Source organism: Purpureocillium takamizusanense, chromosome 13 (assembly GCF_022605165.1).
Source record: "Purpureocillium takamizusanense chromosome 13, complete sequence".
NCBI lineage: Eukaryota > Fungi > Ascomycota > Sordariomycetes > Hypocreales > Ophiocordycipitaceae > Purpureocillium > Purpureocillium takamizusanense.
Window position 1 is genome coordinate 57,796 of NC_063080.1, and position 18,798 is coordinate 76,593.

At 61.7% G+C, this 18,798-nt stretch overlaps 8 protein-coding genes across 8 annotated transcripts; 4 read left to right on the forward strand and 4 right to left on the reverse strand.

The window, feature by feature from the left end:
• Positions 1-69: 69 nt before the first annotated feature.
• JDV02_010541 (uncharacterized protein) lies at positions 70-821 on the forward strand (the record flags this gene model as incomplete). The annotated part of the gene is made up of 5 exons (XM_047992292.1): positions 70-147; positions 204-228; positions 300-584; positions 643-679; positions 755-821. 5 exons carry the CDS (start codon positions 70-72, stop codon positions 819-821), a joined length of 492 nt encoding a protein of 163 aa, XP_047848306.1.
• A 708-nt stretch (positions 822-1,529) lies between these two features.
• On the forward strand, positions 1,530-3,855 carry JDV02_010542 (uncharacterized protein; the record flags this gene model as incomplete). The annotated part of the gene is made up of 2 exons (XM_047992293.1): positions 1,530-1,557; positions 1,643-3,855. 2 exons carry the CDS (start codon positions 1,530-1,532, stop codon positions 3,853-3,855), a joined length of 2,241 nt encoding a protein of 746 aa, XP_047848307.1.
• Positions 3,856-4,034: 179 nt separating this feature from the next.
• JDV02_010543 (uncharacterized protein) lies at positions 4,035-6,758 on the reverse strand. Its single transcript, XM_047992294.1, has one exon. It carries the CDS (start codon positions 6,224-6,226, stop codon positions 4,286-4,288), a length of 1,941 nt encoding a protein of 646 aa, XP_047848308.1. The 5' UTR covers positions 6,227-6,758; the 3' UTR covers positions 4,035-4,285.
• A 1,098-nt stretch (positions 6,759-7,856) lies between these two features.
• JDV02_010544 (uncharacterized protein) lies at positions 7,857-9,070 on the reverse strand (the record flags this gene model as incomplete). The annotated part of the gene is made up of 2 exons (XM_047992295.1): positions 7,857-8,679; positions 8,799-9,070. The coding sequence occupies 2 exons, from the start codon at positions 9,068-9,070 to the stop codon at positions 7,857-7,859; spliced, it is 1,095 nt and encodes a 364-aa protein (XP_047848309.1).
• A 302-nt stretch (positions 9,071-9,372) lies between these two features.
• JDV02_010545 (uncharacterized protein) lies at positions 9,373-10,911 on the reverse strand (the record flags this gene model as incomplete). The annotated part of the gene is made up of 2 exons (XM_047992296.1): positions 9,373-9,831; positions 10,004-10,911. 2 exons carry the CDS (start codon positions 10,909-10,911, stop codon positions 9,579-9,581), a joined length of 1,161 nt encoding a protein of 386 aa, XP_047848310.1. The 3' UTR covers positions 9,373-9,578.
• Positions 10,912-11,607: 696 nt separating this feature from the next.
• On the forward strand, positions 11,608-13,146 carry JDV02_010546 (uncharacterized protein; the record flags this gene model as incomplete). Its single annotated transcript, XM_047992297.1, has 1 exon — positions 11,608-13,146. The coding sequence occupies one exon, from the start codon at positions 11,608-11,610 to the stop codon at positions 13,144-13,146; it is 1,539 nt and encodes a 512-aa protein (XP_047848311.1).
• Positions 13,147-13,669: 523 nt separating this feature from the next.
• Positions 13,670-15,220, forward strand: JDV02_010547 (Pantetheine-phosphate adenylyltransferase; the record flags this gene model as incomplete). The annotated part of the gene is made up of 1 exon (XM_047992298.1): positions 13,670-15,220. One exon carries the CDS (start codon positions 13,670-13,672, stop codon positions 15,218-15,220), a length of 1,551 nt encoding a protein of 516 aa, XP_047848312.1.
• Positions 15,221-16,150: 930 nt separating this feature from the next.
• On the reverse strand, positions 16,151-17,160 carry JDV02_010548 (uncharacterized protein). The gene is made up of 3 exons (XM_047992299.1): positions 16,841-17,160; positions 16,699-16,752; positions 16,151-16,543 (listed from the first exon to the last, which is right to left on the reverse strand). The coding sequence occupies exons 1-3, from the start codon at positions 17,004-17,006 to the stop codon at positions 16,230-16,232; spliced, it is 534 nt and encodes a 177-aa protein (XP_047848313.1). The 5' UTR covers positions 17,007-17,160; the 3' UTR covers positions 16,151-16,229.
• Between the last annotated feature and the right edge of the window lie 1,638 nt (positions 17,161-18,798).

The window sequence follows — 18,798 nt, forward strand, 5'->3', positions numbered from 1 at the left end:
CACTACAGGAGCAAGCCGACCGAATTGCCACGACAGAACACCAGCGACACCACACAGCTGCAGCCCAAGATGGATCCCATGGAGAGCATGTCCGGGGCCCCCGTGCCCAAGGACTTCAACGCCGAGGAGGCCATCAACATGGAAGAGGTGCGCGCCGTGCGTCGTCGCTCTCTTTGTCGTTCGCTAACTTTGAGCCTCGATAGATGGAGCAGCAATTTGCCGTCAAAGGTAACTAGCTATTGCCCGACCCCTCCGCGCCACGGTGGCTGAGCCTTTTCCCCCGACTGACCGCGGGACAGTCGTTCAGCACATGCAGACGTACTGGTCGATCCTTGAAAAGGTCAAGGGCTCTACCCTGCGCCTGACCAAGATGGATGATGACATCTACGAGCACCTCACCACAGACTTCCCCGAGTTCGATCCGGCAGCCACCATCGACGAAGACGAGATGAAGAGCAAGAGCGGAAAGGAACGGTGGCGCAAGTTCATGATGGCCTACGAAAAGAAGATTGACGACTACAACTTTGGCACCATGGTGCGCAACAGCCCCAAGGTCGAGTACGAGGAGGACACGACCATTTTTGGTGAATTGCCTTTCGTTGCCCATTGAGCTCTGAGACAAGACCGAGCTAATCCCATCAGTTCCTCGCATGCAATTTTACGCCATTGAGATTGCCAGGTAATCATCCATGTCCCCCATACAAACCCCGCTCCTTCCGATGGTGGGCGGGCACTTGCGCTAACGTCGTGCAAGGAACAAGAAGGGCTTGAATGACTGGATATACGAACAGGCGCAGGCGGAAAAGACCAAGACAAAGTAATGGATTTTTGAGACGGTAGATGTTTGCGACGAGACTCGGGCGTTGCACCCTTCGAGCAGAACAGGTGGAGTGCGAGGACGAGCGTGGCGCCCGCGTCTGTGCTCGGGTGGACTCGCGCGAGCAACCACCACGAGCGCGGCGCATCGCATCGCATCGCATCGCCATGGCCAACGCCGCCCGCGCAAATCTGCTTTCGAGAGGGTGAGATTCGACTCAGCTTGATAGATCAGGGCGAGAAACCAGGATAGCAGTCCGCTCATCACCAGCGCCAATGACTAGACGACCGATGGACGTGTCACCTCTTTGCGGCCCGCCAAGCGGCGGCGCCTGTGCCAACGAGCTCACATGTGGCACCTGCGCAGGTAGGGTCAACAAAGGCGCCTGAGCGCTGTCGTATGTGAAACGTGGAAGCCTCTTGCCTTCCTACTTGCTTCGAGACTTGAACCATCTCCAACTCTCTCAACAGGTGTCAGCAGCCGCCGCGCAGACGTCGCCACGATGCTCGGCACTCGTTGTGACATGCCGCAAGCTCGCCAGCTGCGAGCCACTCTAAAGTGGACGCCCGCCCAATGTCGACCACTGACCCAAGAACAGCTCGACGACCCGAGCCGTGACGCACTCATGCCTCTTCCTCCACCACTCCGAAGGGCGTCAACTGACACCAGAACACGGTCACGGTGGGCAGGCGCGTTTCCGCGACCCATCGCCATGCAGGATCCAAAGGCAACCCTGAACTGTAAATGACCTCCCGCTCAGTCTATCCAGCCTCCCTCCTCTGCCCTGCTCCCCCATTTGGAGACTCGTGCTCATCAATAGCGCAGCGCGGCGGAGCAGCCCGAACCTTAACATCGTGCCCCCTGGCCACGGCGACTGGGAGCTGGTTGAACGCCCCGACCGGTCTCTATCAAGCGACGACTCGGTCATGTCTGGCAGAATAGGCCGCCTCCGGCAGCGACAGGCCGCTTCTACACCCATTACGCCCGCCGATAGGACACTTCCGGGCATGGCCGCACCTGGGAATTTCTCGCCTTCGCATCCAGGCGGCGGCACCGTCTTCCCGCCATGGGACCGGGTAGTTGACATGGTCTATCATACCTACAGGCACGAGGATCAGCGCCGTCCGGGCCTGCGGCAGCCGCACGCTGAGTTTGAGCGGTGTCTGGCGCGGTTCTGGGCCGATCACGCAAACACGGAAAACACCAAGCGACCATCCCAGACCTCGGCTCTCTTCGCGCGCTTGCCTATCGATGTGCGCTTTCGCATATGGACACATCTCGTGCACATGGTCCGCCACGGAGAGCAGGGTGCCACGCGGGGCTCGAGCGACAAACCGGTCAGCCTCAACCATCATCCCAGCTTCAACAGCAACGTGTGGGACGCAACATCAATGAGCCGTCTCGCCACTATTGTTCGGCCCTTGGAATCGTGCCTGCGTACCGCCTTCTCACTCTACGCCGAGGTGCTCGTCACTGTGCTTACAACAAGCACCTTTCATGCGGTCCTGTCGCCCTTTGTCGGTCCCCGACTTCACCCACTTGCGACCCTGTGGCTCAACAAATATGGCGCTTACATGCGCAGCATCATCCTCGAGGTGGACATGTCACACCTTGGGCTCGGCCCCGTAGGCGCCCAGCTGGGCCCCTGCCTAAATGCCCTGGGCTCACTTCTTCACGACTTTGGCGTCGCGCAGATGCAGCGCGATGAAGGCCACCCCCTGGAAAGCTTGGTGCTGATGTGCCGCCGCTTTTACGGCAAGAGACCAGGCGGCACGGGCCCGGCCACAGTGGCAAGCGATGTCAGTCCTCCTGCTGCCGTTAGTGCGGATGCAAAGCCAAGAGCGAGTAGCCTGAGCAGCCATTCATCGAGCAAGGCGACATCACCAACAAAGGAGAGGCGCCGTCCGGCCAAGGTAGACGACCATCAAAGCCAGCCGCACCAGGACGATTCCGTCACGACCATTGATTGGCATGCCGTTAACGCCACGAGGAAAGCCGGCCTGGCGAAGACGTCTCCGCAGGCAATCATCACCTCTAGTACCTCAAGCCAAGCAAAGGCCAGCACGAGCGCGGTGCCCAAAATGGCCAACAGCCAGCCCGTGCCTCTTGCGCGCGGCAGCGCCCGCCAGTCGGAACCGCCACTGGACACAACAAGCTACTGTCCAGATGCGTACCTCTCCGTGTGCAACCACCTAGCGCGCCTACGAGGGCGGCTCGAGTCCCTTCGCCTCGTCGGCTTCGGAGAGCAATACTCACACCAACTCCTCGCCACCATCTTCCCCGGAATCCGTGAGACGCGCATCCATGAGCACTCGTACCGCATCGCCCCCTCGACGGCCTGGCCCCTGCTCCCGGGTCAGGCCGCATATCTGGACGCCGGCCACGGGCGCGGCATCGTCCTCGTCACTAAGGGTGGCGGTACGGGACCCCTGAACCTCAAGGTCAAGGGTCTTCCGCAGGGACCCGTGATGCCGCCGCCACCGGTTGTCGTCCGCGCTGTGCCGTCGCTTCATGCCCATTCGGGGGGCGTGGAGAGCTTCGGCAAAAGCGAACGGCCCGCCATGCCGACTCCTTCAGAGCCGGTGATTGAAGAACATCAATCCGAGCCCATGCGTGCAACTCCATCAGGCACGGACACTCGAGAAGTCGCACCTCGCTGTGCCGCCACCGACGCGATTTCAGACCACCTCACAACACCCAAGCCAAAGAACGAGAGAGATACGCCTCGACCGTCAGGCATCGTCGACACCACCGGAAATACAGTCAAGCCGGAGCAGCACGTCGTCGTTGCGTCTCCTACCCACCGCGACAGCCCTCTGGTGGAGTCGCCGACGGCCTATAAGACAGAGCCGCAGCTTAGCGTCCGATCCTTGGCCCGCAAGGGCAGCGTTACGAGAAGTGTCACCGGCAGCGACACGTCGAGCCGCGGCACCGTGTCCCCCTCGACCGGAGGCAAGGGGTCCCGCCGATCCCCCAAGTACAAGAACGAGGATAGGAAGCGCGCCAAGAAGCGCGCCGAGTCAAGGAACGCCGAGTAGAGGCCATCATAGATGATCTGCCGGTACTTTGTACCTGGCGGCTGATTGCTCGTTTATTTTGCTTTTTGCCGATCTCTAATCGCTACTGTTTTCGGGTTTAATTTCTACACAGTCGGGCCGACGGCTGTACGATGGACAGTGAGTGGGAACAAGGACGCGCAAGGCCGAAGTGAAAAGACACTGTGAGCCTCTCTATGTAATTATAGAGTCAAGTCTATCGCTGATATGCCGCTGTAATGCGTATCCAATGATACGATGCAAATGTGTCCAACCATGTCGGGTTTTCCAGCGCACTTCTATCCCATTTTCAACAAACGCACGCCTCCGTTCCATGCCCAAGGACGCAAATCAGTCAACGAGCTGTCTATGGTTACCATCATCTCCCGGCCGTGGTGCATTAGTCGTTACGCTGCAAAGACTGCAAATAGTGTTAGTGCTCGTTGCCACATAGGTAGATCTCTAGGGCATGTCTTGCACTCACAATGGCGAACTTGCTGCGCGCGCGGATCCTCTCACCCCAAAAGACGAGCACCCACGGAATGACGGTCAGGACGGTGGCGATGCCGCCGAGAAGGCCGCCCGCCCCGCGCAGCCCAAGTTTGGTGAACATGGCGCTCGTCACCAGGGGGAAAGCGCCTCCTAGGACGTTGCGGCAGAAACTCTGAGCGGCAAGGGCCGACGAAGCGTAGATGTGGTACGTGTCGGCCAGGTAATTGAAGGTGGCGAGATAGATCGAGTAGATGCCCCAGGTGGCGAAGCCCAGCCCGACGGCCTCAGCATAGCCGTCCATGTAGCGAGGGCAGAGAAAGCCGCCGAACAGTCCCGCAGGAAGCATCAAGGCGGTGATGCAAGTAAAATACAACCGCGCCTCGGGCGCCTCGGCAGGAAATCTTTGGCGCATGAAAGCCCAGAAACGCGAGTCCGAGTAGCGAAACGACGCATGCTCCGGGTACGTGCGCCACTGCGGGTGTTTAAGCAGGTGCTCCTGGACGATGCTGACGGCCGTGGCGACGGCGGCGGCAACCATCATGGAGACGAAGACGCGACTCGAGCGGTCGAGGTCCGTCTTGTAGAGGAAAGGGACAACGGAGAAGGACAAGTACAGAACACCCCATGCGAAGGCAGCCCAAAGAGAAAACCAAAATACGACGGGCTCCGCCAGGAGCAGGTAAAAGGGGCGACGAACGGAAAGAGATATGAGCTGGGGAAGCGCCGGCCGTTCTTCGTCTGCGCGAACCACCCATCGCATACGCAGCAGCCGGCCGCTCGCCGAGAGACTCTCGTCGCTGCTTAAATCTTTGACTTCAGGCGGGAGGGTGCTCACGTCGGCGGCCGAGGCCTGGATGCTGCAGCGCGCAGAGGCGGCGACGACCATTTCGGAGGGCTGGGTGATCCACAAGCCATAGACGCCGTGGCGCTCCAGCTTCTCGTACCAGGAGTTGAGGACCTTGGCCTTGCGTGACAGAAGAACCGAGGCTCTGCTCTCACTACCAAACAAGACAATGGCGAGGACGAGGGCGGCGTCCACGATGACCTGGTGCCAGAAAGTCCACTTCCAAGCGAGCGTAGGGTCGGCAACGTCGTCGATGAGGGCGGTGGAAACCAGGGGTCCGGCGCCGGTGGCGGCAAGGACGGCGCCGCTGAAGAGAGCCATGGGCGTGTTGCGCTCCTCCTTGTCCCACAAGTCGGCGATGAGTCCGCCAACGACGGAACTGAAGACGGAGGCGCCGACGCCGACGAGGAAGCGTGCGATGAGCATGCCAGCAATATGTGGCATGACAGAACATACCGCCTGAAAGACGACAAAGATGACGCCGGCAACAACGAAGACGGGATAGCGGCCCCAGATCTCGGAGATGGGGGCTAGTGCCATGGGGGCTGAAGCGAAGCCAAGACAGAAGATGGTGATGCCGACGAGCACGGCGATGCGAGTGGTGCCAAGGTCGTGGGCCATGATGTCGGCAGGCGGAGAGTAGGCACCGGCCGTGTAGGCGGTCATGAAGGTGACGGTGCAGGCCAGGCCAAGGAGGAGATTCTTGCGCGCTGGGCCCCATTGCAAGGGTGATATGTATGGGCGGAGGTCCGGGCAAGACGGGAGGTCGTCGCGGCCGTCACCGAACTGAGGGTCACGGCCCATGCCATGGTGTTGAGGAGGGACCGTAGGCAGAGGCGAGTCGAAGTCGAGATAGAAGTAGACGATGGGCGAGTCGGCGCCCAAAGTTGTTGTTTCAAGCGGCTTGCGCTTTTCGTGCTGATGATCTGGGTCTCGAGGCGAAAGGGTAACGCCGTTGGTGACATGGAGACGGGCTTGAGGATCCGAGTCCGGTTGCAGACCAGGCGCATCATGGTGCGCCCGCTGCGTTCGTGTCATCGCACAGTCTTCATCTAGGTCTGTCTCGATGGTGCAGATGGGAGACACGACGAAGAGGAGGCGAACAGCTCGGCATCAGGCCTGGGCGGGAGAGAGAGCCAACCGGCGCAGCAAGGAGCGTTGCGAGGGTGTGCACAGCCGAACCGGAGGTCACCCACACCAACAAGAAGAGATGCAGCGACCATGGGTGGGTTTTGGAGAGGGCACAAACGAGGCGGGCCGTCGTGCCGGAAATAAGCATCTTGGGTCTGGACTTGCCCGAAGTGCGTGCCGTGCCCATCCATGCCATGCCATGGATGTCATGAGCCAACCTGGAGAGCCCCGCGCGCCGGCTGGGGGTGACGTGGGGAACGGGCGTGGGGATGGATGGATGATGATGGATCATGGGCGGGGGTGGCGGGCGGCCGAGGTTGTTGGCGGGCGACGATTGAAATGTTTTTTCTTGTTGGTTCGCTCCCTCGTTCTCATCCTTGCTCCAACGAGTCTGAGGAGGAACAAGTCTGAGGAAGAATCCCACGGGGCCGGCCAACACGTGGCAAGCAAGGGAGGCGAGACAGCACGCGCAGCAAACGAAGAGGACGCAGGGTGCAAGAGAGGGCGGCGGAGGCCTGCAGGCACAGGCGGTGGAAAGACTGCTTGGTTATGTTGCCCGCCAGTGAAGTGGTGTGGGTGAGACTCTCGAGAGGTTTCGCTCTGCCGGTCATCCGGGCCGTGAGACACAGGAACTATCATCCACGCACACCCATGCATGTGTGTCTAGCGGGAATAAGCTGGAAGCAGTTGTAGGAAGCGGCCGCGGCTCCGCAAAGTCGATTTATTTTAGCGGCGGCCGTGTGGAAACATGGGAAGAAGACGTAAAACGAGATCCGGATGCGACCTTTGGGATGTAGGTCTCTCCTTTTTTTTCTCCTCTGCTCAGGGTCAGTCGACGCCTCCCTCCGGCTAGGCGTGGTTACTACTTAACTTTAGATACCTGTATGGTGGTCTATAATCTGCTAAGCAACGAAAGTACTTGAAGCTGTCGGTCAGTCGTACCTTCCGCTACCTACTCGTGCCTGCCTTGCCTTGCCTGCCACTGGAGATGGGTTGTGCCTGCCTTTTCAGGTCAGCTTGCCCAACCTGTCAGACCGGACCGGAGGATCCCGCCAGGCCCCTGCCAAGCTGCGTTATTCCCGGCCACGGCGGTGTGGGACGGACGCTGAAAGGCCTAACTAGTTAATAAGCCGAACCCAGCAGGAACATCCATGAGGTGGAGCCCTAGTTATCCGGTCCGTCTGGTGCGACAGCTGCCGGCGCAAACCATGATCCGACATCCAAGCCGCACCCCGTTTCCGCACCACACAAATCGCATTGCATCACGACGCCGCCAATATAACCCCAAGACGCAAGCCACGATGCTGATCTTGAGAGATATATCCTCAACGCCAACCAACGCTATCCTTTCGCAGGGCTGTGCATGCTCGCGCCCGCCAGCAGCCCGCTCACGCTCCTTATGAACGCCTTGTCGACACCATAATGGCCCTCAGCCGCGTGCCCGTTGCTCGTCCGGCCCCTTGCCACGCTAAGTCCCTGCCCTGGCCTTCCCTGCCTGCCGGCCTCTTGATCTGCATCGGCAACACACCGTGTCTCCTCACCCCGGCAGCTCAAACACCTCGCTGGCTGAGGCCACTTCGACGGGACGATGTCGCCAGCTAAGGGCAGGACTCACACTCGCACCCGCGCTCACACTCCCACTTCCACATCCGCTTCTACTAGCAGGACTTGTCGGCAGCCCGCCGACGCCGTCTCGCGATGAGACCGGTAGTTCCGTTGCCAGGTCCTGTCGCAACTCTAGCTCCACTGGACCGCTGTGATCCTGGTTGTCGTCCCGCTGGCCCTGATATCCCACGCCGTGCCCCGAGTTCGAGCGTGGAATCACCGATTCCTGGCGGCCCGTCGGCGTCCCATCCGCCTCGGCAATCGCAGTTGCTCCGTCCACCTCAGCGACCCCGCCTGGCGCCGGTGGTATCAGTCCCGGCTCCCGATCGTCCGCATTGCTGGCGGCATTAGCCCCTTCTTTTTGTTTCTGCCGGCGATATCTAAAGAGGAAGACAATGGCTAGCGCCAGAACGAAGGCAGCTAGCGCGCAGCCGACCGCGATGCCTGCGACGACCCCGGCCTCGATGCCTGCGCTCCCCGTGTCGCTCTCCGTGCGAGAAGTTGTTGCGGTTGCTCCAGAACCTGCAGTCGAGCCGTCTGTCGTGTTCGATAGCGTTACGGTCGCTGTCGGTACCCCCCCCTTTGTCGCCAGCACCGGCCCAGTCGTTCCGCCTGGTAGTGGCTGGCTCTGTCCCATGCCCTTGAGGTCCTCGCTTCGCCAGCGAACCTCAAAGGCAGGCGCAGAGATGACTGTCCCGCTAGACTCCAGGGTCGCGAACCGCTGGTCCTTGTCCTCGCGGTTGCACTTGTACCCTCTGTGGTGTGGTTAGCTGTTAACTGACCGATAGTCCTACCTATGCCTTTGCGCCTGCATCCGCCTGGCTTCGACAACCAGTCAAGCAGCCCGCGCGGGGTGCATGAGACTTTTACTTACTCAGGGACGCACCGAACGGCCGTCTCTCCGACTCGCAGCGGCCACTCCTCCTGGGGCGGCCTCGTCTGCGGGCATAGCGGGTTGTAGCCGGCGAAGCACACTCCCGGTGAGTAGAAGCCTTGCCGCTCCCACAGGTCGACGCCGCCCGGCATGCGGCACTTGTCAAAGTCGCTCGCGACGATGGGCGCCGCGCACGCCATTGCCGCGTCCGTCATGGCCATGTACGGCACTTGTTTGGTTCCGCTTGACAGCGTTTGGATACCCACGGCCATGTCGGTCGTTTACGTATCGCTCGTGTTCTGCGTAGGGAATATGAAGCGCCTGTCTTGACAGGGAGCAGTCGTTGCGGTCCTCCTAGACTGTGGTGTTCGAAGCTGCATGCCAATACACGTAGCTTGGTTTGCCGTTGCGTCATGCCTGACATTCTGGACTGGACTGTTGACGCCGACGGTCGTGTAAGTCACAGGCAGTGATGCTGTTTGCCATATCGGCGGCGCACCTGGTACAAGGCCTCAAACACTTGGGACAATCGTCGGCCCTGGCCACACAGCCCGGCCGGCCGGCCGGTTCACTGCATGTGGCCATTTCGCCCTCCATGGCGCGCTCGAGCACCGTAGAATTCGTATTCACATGCCTCGTACAATTCCCGAGATTGAGTCGCGGGTCGTCAGATGGCATCGGCATCAGAGCCAAACAACAGGCGCTCCTATAGCGCCCAGCCTACTCGTCTCTAGTCTAAGTCATTGCTCTATACACACGCCGTAGCCGCTCATCAGCTGTCTAGTCCACGTCATCGGGCCTCGTCTCTTCTATATGCGTTTTGCCTAGTGTCTCCCTCACCTCGCGCAGAGCGGCTTCCCCATCAGCGGCGTCCTCATCGTCGTCCGACGATGCGCCGCCGTTGGGCCCCGCGACGGCCCGCTCCGTCGCGCCCTGCCTGATGGTGCCGTCCTCGGCGACGTCTTCCTTGAGGTAGATGGTGAAGACGACAACGAGGTACACCTCGCCGGTGGACTTGTTGCGCAGCACATACCTGAGGTGGTGTGAGCGCCTGCAAGTGGGAGGGAGAAGAAGACGCAATGTTAAACGCAGTGTTCAATACCAAGAAAACGGGGGGGGGGGTACACCGGGTCTTGGAGCAAGCGGCAGGTAGCAGCGGCGCCAGCAGACCCGGCCGCAGGGGAGGAAAAGTATCAGGCACTCACCTCAGGCCCTGGCCGTCCCAGTACTTGATGATGGGCAGGTGGAAGCCCGGCAGGCGCAGCGCCAGGGTCCGAAAGTCGAGGTACGGGTTGAAGAAGTCGAAGCCGTAGGTGCGGCCGTACTCAAACACCCAGCGCTCCTTGCTCGCGTCGCGCAGCGCCCACTTCATGCGCGCCTTGGCATCGTCGGGGGCGCCAGCCGCGCGGCGCGCCTCGAGCCCACCGTCGTGCTCGTCGCCGCCCTCATCGAACCACAGCCCGCCGCGCGCCTTGTCGTAAAGGCCCGGACCGACGTGCAGGGCGTTGAAGGAGCTCAGCGCCGGGCCGTACAGGTAGGGGCGGTCGGCGTAGGCGTCGCCGTCGAGACCCGGGTCGATCCACCAGCGGACGATGCTCATGGCCGTGTTGAAGCCCGGCGGCAGCCGGTCGCGGATCGGGCGATCAAAGTCGTTGCCGAACTGGAGGTCCATGCCGCTGATGCCGTTTGCTTGTCCCTGGTTCGCGCCGTCGTCGTCGTCGTCGCCCTCGCGAGAAGAGCTCTCGCCCGAGTCCTCTCCTGCGGCGAGGCCTCCTCCCCGCCGCCGCGCATTCTTGCCACCATCAACGTCGCCGTCGTCGCCACCGTCAGTCGTCACCGCCCCCACCGCTTTCTCGGGCCGCTTCGGGGTGAATCGAAAGGCGATGCTGTACTGGTCCTGGTTGTAGGCGTGCGGCTCTGCGTCAAAGTACGGCGACGAGGCGGGCGACCCGCGCGGCAGGCCCTCGTAGTCGCGTATCCGCACGCAGAGCTCGATGTCGGCCGCGGCGCCGGCCACGCGGACGGGCTGCGGCCGGTTGACGGGGACCTCGACGTGCGTGGCCTCGTCGTAGGCGGGGCCGGCCGTGACGTGCAGGATGTACTTGTCCGCCATGTGTGGCTTGTTTTGCTTCTTTTTGCCGTTGCGCCGGGGTTTTGGTCAAGGTGGAAGAAAGAATGAGGGACCCCTACATATATGGCGGAAAGCTGATGGGATGACAATGGACGAGGAGGAGATGCGGGCCCTGACAGGAGGCCCGTCCCGGGACAGGGCGGTGGGGTGAGGGTCGTCGTTGTGTTGCAGGATGATGGAGATGATGCGGCTGTGATTTCATGTCCGTTTCAATGGCGTGGGAGAAGCTTTGACGTGTACTTGGCAATATCCCAACAAGTCAAGTCGGTTACCCTACACTTTTACCGCCCTTGAGACGGAATCCAATGTCGGGGTCGGTTGTGACGGCGCGATGCCAGGAACCTACTTGGCCGTCTTATGGATTTCTGCGCAATTGGCCTGAGGTGAGGTGGTGTGCCATGCCTCGGCCTTGAAAGTGAGTGGCTGGTGATGATGCGTTGATGCAGGTACGTCATCGCATCCCTCACTCACTCGCTCACTCACACCATACGAAGTACACACACACACACGCACCACCCCCCAACAACACTCACCAGCGACGCCACTACACTCAACAGCAGCAGCAGCACCACCACCACCCATAAATCCCACCCATCACGCGGCCGCAACCACCCCAAACTCCATGTCGCCGCTGCCGCACAACGCCCACGCCGTCGCAAGCGGTGCCCCGACGGCCCAATGATCGGAACGTCGGCCGCCGAGTTGGTCCTCATCCGCGTCTCCATCGTCTTCTTCCGCTACGAGCCGCTCGTCTACGCCGCCGCCCTCGCCGCCCTCGGCACTCTCTTCCGGGACTCGCCATGGCGCGCTCATGCATCCACCGCGCTGACCGCCCTTCTCGCCGCCGAGACCGTCTTTTACCTGGCCGTCCAGGCCCCCTACGCGCGCCGCTTGACGCGCGCCGCCGTCCACCCGGAGCCCCTGACGCCCGATGAGCGCCGCGCCCTCTTCGACGAGTGCATGCGCAACGTCGACGACCCGGCGTCGTATCTCCGCTGGTGGTTTCTTGGCGCCGAGCTCGACGACATCCGCCGCGACAACCTGCGCGACTTTTTTCTCTGGGCTTTCTTCGACGCCGCTGCGACGGACAGCGACGTCGTGGATGATGCTCGCGCGCAGCGGGAGCTGGACGGCTACATATCCGTCGTCGAGGGCCGTCTTGGGAGGCCGCTGCTGCCCGGCCGCGGGCCCGCCCAGGGCCTCCGCCTGACCCTCGACGACATCAACACCACGTATCGCGGCCTCGCCTGGTATCTCGTCGTCTTTCTCGTCGACCAGGCCACCCATGTCGTCATGCTATGGCACGGCTTCCGCTACTACCCGCGATCGCCCTCGGCCACTCTCAGGACGTTTCCGCCTCGGCCGCAGGAGCTGCTGGCAAGGCAAAGGTCCTCGGCCCCCGGCTTAGGCTATTGGTACCGCCCTCACTCGCAAGACGCCGCCGCAGCCGGGGAGCTACCCGTCGTCTTCTTCCACGGCATCGGCATCGGCCTGTGGACCTACGCGCGCTTCGTCGCCGAGCTACGCGGCGCAAACGCAGCGCGCGGCGTCATGGTCCCCGAGCTGATGCCCATATCCTTTCGTCTCGCGCCCCCGCCGCCGCCCAAGGCCGAGTTCCTGCGCCAGCTGACTCTTGTCCTGGCGCGGCACGGCCCCGCGTGGGACCGGTTTGCCCTCGTGTCGCACTCGTACGGCTCGGTGCTCACGACGCACGTGCTCTCATGTCCGGAGCTGGAGGCGCGTGTCCCGTCGGCGGTGCTCGTCGACCCCGTGTCGGTGATGCTGCACCTCCCGGACGTGGCCTACAACTTCACGCGGCGGCGGCCCCGCTCCGCCAACGAGTGGCAGCTGTGGTACTTTGCCAGCACGGACCCGAGCGTGGCGCACTGCCTGGGCCGGCACTTTTTCTGGCGCGAGAACATTGTCTGGAAGAAGGACCTGCTGGGCGGTGGCCGGCGCAGGGCCGCCGTGACCCTGTCGGGCAGGGACCTGATTGTCGACGCGGCGGCCGTGGCCGACTATCTCGAGGGGCCAGCAGAGGCGACGGAAGACGGTGCGGCGCACAACAACAATAACAACAAGGTCGAGGTCATTGTCTTTCCCGACATCGACCATGCACAAGTGTTTGACCGCGCACGGGACCGCAGACGCGTTGTTGACGTTGTCGACGCGTACTGCAGACCGCAGCGAGGACGAGACGACATGATGAGAAATTAGCGTAGTCCTGATTTCGAAGCGATTTTGCAGCCAAGAAGCACTTTGTAGAGAGACATAGCATACTTTGTATGTATGCGGCGACTTGCGCCTCTGCTGGCCGTGATTTTGGTCATGGAGCTTGTGGCCCATGACGACAGCGGGGTAATTTTGACCTAATTGCGGCGACCCCACAGCGGGCAGCTTGCAGCAGCTGCCGGACCTCGGTTGACGGATAAGGTACAGACTACAGGCACTGTTGCCTCACCACTTCAGTCTCACCCCATCAACCTATCTCATTCATCCCTTGCCCTCCCTCGCGACCCGCTACCTTATCGTTCAGCGTCGCATCTGTGTCTCTTCTCTACACAACACGAGCCCCCGGACCATGATTGCGTAGCCTACGGGTGCCTCTAGTACTTCTTCTCTCGGAGCGGACGGCGGTTCCCCGCACTGCATCTAACATCGCGCCTCACTTGCCACCGAGCATCGAGACGACCCGACAGCGTCGCGACGTAGGCGCAACCTAGCACCCCCTTCGCACGCCATGGCCCCGGCCTCATCGCCAGAGTCCAGCACCGCCGCCGCCCTGCCTTCACTGCTGCTCCTCCCGTCGCCTCCACGCCCGGCCAGCAGAGCCGCCCTCCGCGCCGCGTACCATCTCCCGCTCTCCACCGTCCTCACCCGCCTCAGCGACGAGCACAAGCTCGCCTGCTCCTCGGCGGCGTCGGCCGCTTCACCGCCCCCTTCGGCTCCCGTCCTTGCCGTCGCCGTCGCCTCTCCCGTCCTCGCCGGCCCCGCCTCCGCCCCGAAGCGGCGCTCCGTCCGGTGGTCGCCGTCGCAGACCCTCCTCGCGCGGCTTTACACCCTCGTCGCGTCCATCTGCGCCGAGCATGGCATCGCGACGGACCTCGCCGGCGACGACCCGGGCACCGTAGACGCGCGCATCCTGCTCGTCGACCACGAGCGCGGCCGCAAGCCCTCGTGGTACCTCGAGCAGGCGCAGATGCAAGGGAGGGACCGTCGCTACTCGCCCACCTGCACGACCGTCCTCGACCTCGCCACCTTTGCGGCCACGACGGGGCCCTGGAAGACGGTGTTTCACCCAAGCGGCGAGCCCGGCTACGAGCTGCTCGCGGCCTACCTGGACCTCGCGACGGGGTGCGGGCGCACCCTTCTCCAGAAGCAAATTGTCGCTGTCAAGGGCGGGCTGAGTTTCTGCGTCCCCGCGCGGGCAGCCGATGGCACGGATGCGGGAGAGGGTCAAAGCAAACACCAGACGGAGAGCAGGATCCGCGATGGGGTGTCTGCTACAACCGCGGGCACGGTCCCCGCAACCGTGACGGGAGGCAGTCCAGACGCTGTTGAGGGCTACCGGTCCATCTGCATCGGCGGCACCTTTGACCACCTCCACCCAGGGCACAAGCTTCTCCTCCACGCGGCGGCCCTGCTCCTGCGCGTGCCCATGATGGAGGACGACAGGGACGCCTCGCCGTGCATCTTCATCGTCGGCGTGTCGGGCGACGAGCTGCTGAAGCGGAAAAAATACGCCCAAGAGCTGCAGTCGTGGGAGGTGCGCTCGCGCTCGACGCTCGATTTCCTCGCCACGATCCTGGGCGAGCCTTCCACTGCGACCCTACACATCACGGACACGGGCGAAAGCGCAGCAGCAGCAGCAGCAGCAACAGGCCGGACAGGCGCGACGGAGGATGCGCCGACGCCTCGTGAGCTCCAGGGCTCGTTTCGCAACGGCGCCATCCTCGTCCGCTGCGTCGACCTGCGCGACCCCTTTGGCCCGCCCATCTGGGAGGAGGGCGTCGACGCCATCGTCGTCTCGGCCGAGACGAGGGGCGGCGCGACGGCCATCAACGACAGGAGGGCCCAGCGGCAGTGGCACCCGCTCGACGCCTACGAGATTGACGTGCTCGGCGAGCGCGACGACGACGACGACGGCGAAGGCGGCGACAGCGAGGGGGAGGGCGAGGGCGGTGCGGACAAGAAAGCGGCCACCGAGGCGGCGAGGATAGCTGCCAAGATCAGCAGCACCGAGATACGGAGGCAAAAGGCAGAGGCACGCGCCCGCCGGGGGCATCTGTAGAAGCACTGGTGCTTTCGCACCCACCCTCCTTGCACACCGGGATAGAAACTCGAGATGGTGTACGAGCTGCGTTTTGGTCAATATTGCAACTATACCTACAATACTACCTCGGGAGATTTGGAATGGGCGTCGACTCCCTACCTACCTACCTACCTTACCTTACCTACCTACTCCTTCTGGTACAGAACTTTATACCAAGCCTTACGTTGCGGGGGGTCCTTGAAAGCAACAACCGCGACCCGTACATACATACATACCTAGTGGTACCTCAAGCGGTGCCGTGCCGTACCATGCCATGCCCCCGTGCCTCGCAGCCGGTAAAACCCGCGTGTAAGTGGTGTCGAATCGCAACAAACTTTGGACCTCCCAAACGACAACAACGGGGCAGAAGGTCACGCCGCCGCCGCGGCGCTCGTTACAGAGGAGACAGGCAACACGCTAGCTAGGTAGTAACCCCCCAGTTATCCTTCTGACGGAAACGAACCAACGAGTCGCCTTCTTCCTTGGACCCGACTTGGGCTCTTTTCCCGCGCCTCTGCATTAGGCAAGAAGTACTTGCATACTTTCGACGCCGGGGGGGGGGGGACGTGGCTGGCGTTATTGGGCGAGTGTGAAGAGAGTAAGTAAAAAGTACGTTTATGATGGGTTCTGCTTCCCGCACCCACATACGCCGGGCGTAAAATCAAACTCTTACTGCTAGTACGTCGATCGCATATATATACCTTGCGATACTACCTAGGTAGACTAGGCAAGGCAAGGGACCTACCCATACCTACCTTACGCTTGGTTGGTAGCCAGGTAGGCAGGCAGGCAGGTACTTCGTAGGTGGGGATGCATTCGATGCAGCCAGCGTCTCGAATGCAATGCACTCCTTCGCGGGGGCGTTGCCGATCCGCAGCATAACCAAGAAGAAAGAAAGAAAAAGTCAAGTCGGATTGCATACCAAGTTACTAAATTAGTAGGTGAATTTCTTGGTAAGCAGTAAATACTAACTTACTCACCCACTCACTTAGCCTTCCGCAGAGACCTCATCGCCTCCCCAACCCGCCAGGGTCGCGCCCACGGGCCGCGATCCGCCTTGGACAACCACCCACACCACGTCCTCGTCGCCCGCTTCGTTGCGGACCTGGTGCTCCGTCCACGCCGGCACAAAGGCAAAGTCCCCCGGCCGGAGCGTGTGTCGTCGCAGTCGGTTGCCATCTGCGCCCTCCTCGGCCGCGCTATCGCTCTCCTTGTCCACGGCGCCGTCTAAGCCGCCACTACTGAAGCTTCCTTCGTTGACGACGAGGATGCCAGTCCCTGACACGGCGTAGATGATGGCGTCTGAAACAGGTTACCAGTTAGGGGAGATCGGATCTCATCATGGGATCACGGATGACTGCGCCTGTGTTACGCAGGTCGGCGGCCCGCCCAGGTCATGATGGGGGCGGAAGAATGCATGACATGATCCCAGAGCTGGGATACTGTGTGTTGCGTACCTTGTTCGCTGTTATGCTTCACGGACGAGCACGATTTGGGGCGCGCCGTCACCACTACATGTCGCGCGTACCATCCATTAGCAAATAATTGCCTTGCTCTGACACCCCGCGTCAGAGCGAGGTGATGTTGGAAACCACCTACCAGAAGCGCACATCTTGTCGCACCGGCCCACGACAGCCGGCCGCGACGTGACGGGACCCTCGACGGTCGGGTGGCTCGGGGCCAGCTGCTCCGCCCTGGTGATGTGCGTCTCGGCGGGGAGGATCATGGGCAGCAGCTCCGAGATGAGCGGCAGCAGGGACGCCATGCGGGACCGGGCAAGGGGGAAAGAGGCGGATGGCGACGGCTCTCCGCGACTGAGCCGGGACCTGTGACCATAATCAGGGGATTTTCGATGACGATGGTCGTGCGCTCGCAGACATACATACACGCCCCCCTGCGGCCGTCAACCACAAATGTGGCCCGCCCGCCCGCCCGCTCGGTGGCTGATTCGCGTGGACCAGGAGCCGCTAGGGCATGAAGCTCTGCCGCCCGCTGCCGCTGCGTCGTACCTTTAAGTCAAACTTCACCCCTCGCGATGCAGTGGCGCTGGATGCTGACTGACGTGCCGTCGGGTCCCGATTACCTGCCGTATCGGTATCCGTGCCTCCTCCGGGTCGGCAGGTGGGCTCGCGGGGCCGAGTTGTGTTCCTGGACAGACAAGGCACGCCAGCGAGCAAACAAGCAGTCAGGCAAACCGCCAAGCAGCAAAGATGAGCAAACCAACAAGCGGGACTGGGGCTCGTGGCGTCGCGTCTAGGACGGACATCCAAGGCTTGGTGAGTTGAGAGACCCTGTGTCGAGCTGCTTAAAGGAGTCGGGCCGCCGAGCGAGTGTAAGGGTTGCAGTGACTGCGATCCGATGAGCCCGATTGACGACACAACGCACGGCACCCGGTACCGATGGCTCTGAACCTAGACCCGCTGGTCCCCAAGCGTGCATGCTTTAGGCACTGATGTGTAGGCTGTCAAGCGGGATGTGCTGTGCATAAGTCTAGGTGTGTCGAGTTTGGTTCGTGCTTGAGATGCCAGATTGACAAATGCCGTGAAGGGTGCACGCCAAGGGGGGGAGCCGCCGTCCCAAGCGCCGTCGATGACGCCGAGCTCTTCAACGATGGCCGGATGGGAAACAAAATCTCTGGGTAAAAAGTACTTTGTAAGTTGGGAAGTGACACGGGGTTGATGGCATGCACGGTTCATTCGCTGAGGGTTGAATGGCCATGGGATTCCTGCACCATCTCTTCTTTTCCTTCTTTTTCCTTCGCCTCTGTGTGCTGCTGCTGCTTCTTCTTCCTCTGCTGCTGCGATCGTGCTCGGCGGCAATGAAGCATGTCGTGCCTACTACTGCGCTGCCCGCTGCTGGCTGGCCCACGCGGGACCCCCCCTTGTCGTGCATGTGATGTGCGAAGACGGCTCATCGACCGCCATTCAGGAACCCGCAGCGTGTCGCATTTGAGCCACAGTGCAGCGGCACTGCTGCAACTCAAACTCAAACATCCACTAGTTTCGCGGCAAAGGGAAGGTGGCCAGGTCGTTGCGGTCTTACCGGCATTCGAAACGAACCCCACGCCAAAGAGACGAAGAAATCCTCCGAGAGCAGCGCAGCTACCATCCCAACTCGGCAACCCGCGACGTCAGCGTCCCAGCACCAGGGACTTTTTGCCGGGGCCAAGAGTGGCTATGTGCGTGCCATGGTGCCAGGTCGTACGTGGGTGCTGCTTACTATAGAGTAATACCATCGCATGTTTTGTCGGCTATCCTGTCTGGCATGTGGATGATGTCGTCGAACCTGGTCGAAAGTTAGTACATCGTAGTACATACATAAGGTACAAACCAGGTACATGGTATGATCGCCCGCCCAGTATCACGCTTGGGGAAACCAATGGCATTGTTCTTTGGCGTTTCGGTGAGGGTGGCCCCACGCCGACCTGGTCTGGTCCGCCTCGCTCGCATGTCGCAGACTTGCTCGGCCGAGTGAGCATTCCCCATCTGACCATTGCCCCGCGGAGCTGGCAACGACGTGTCTGCCATCGCCATCAAACGCTGAGCTCGTCGCTCCCA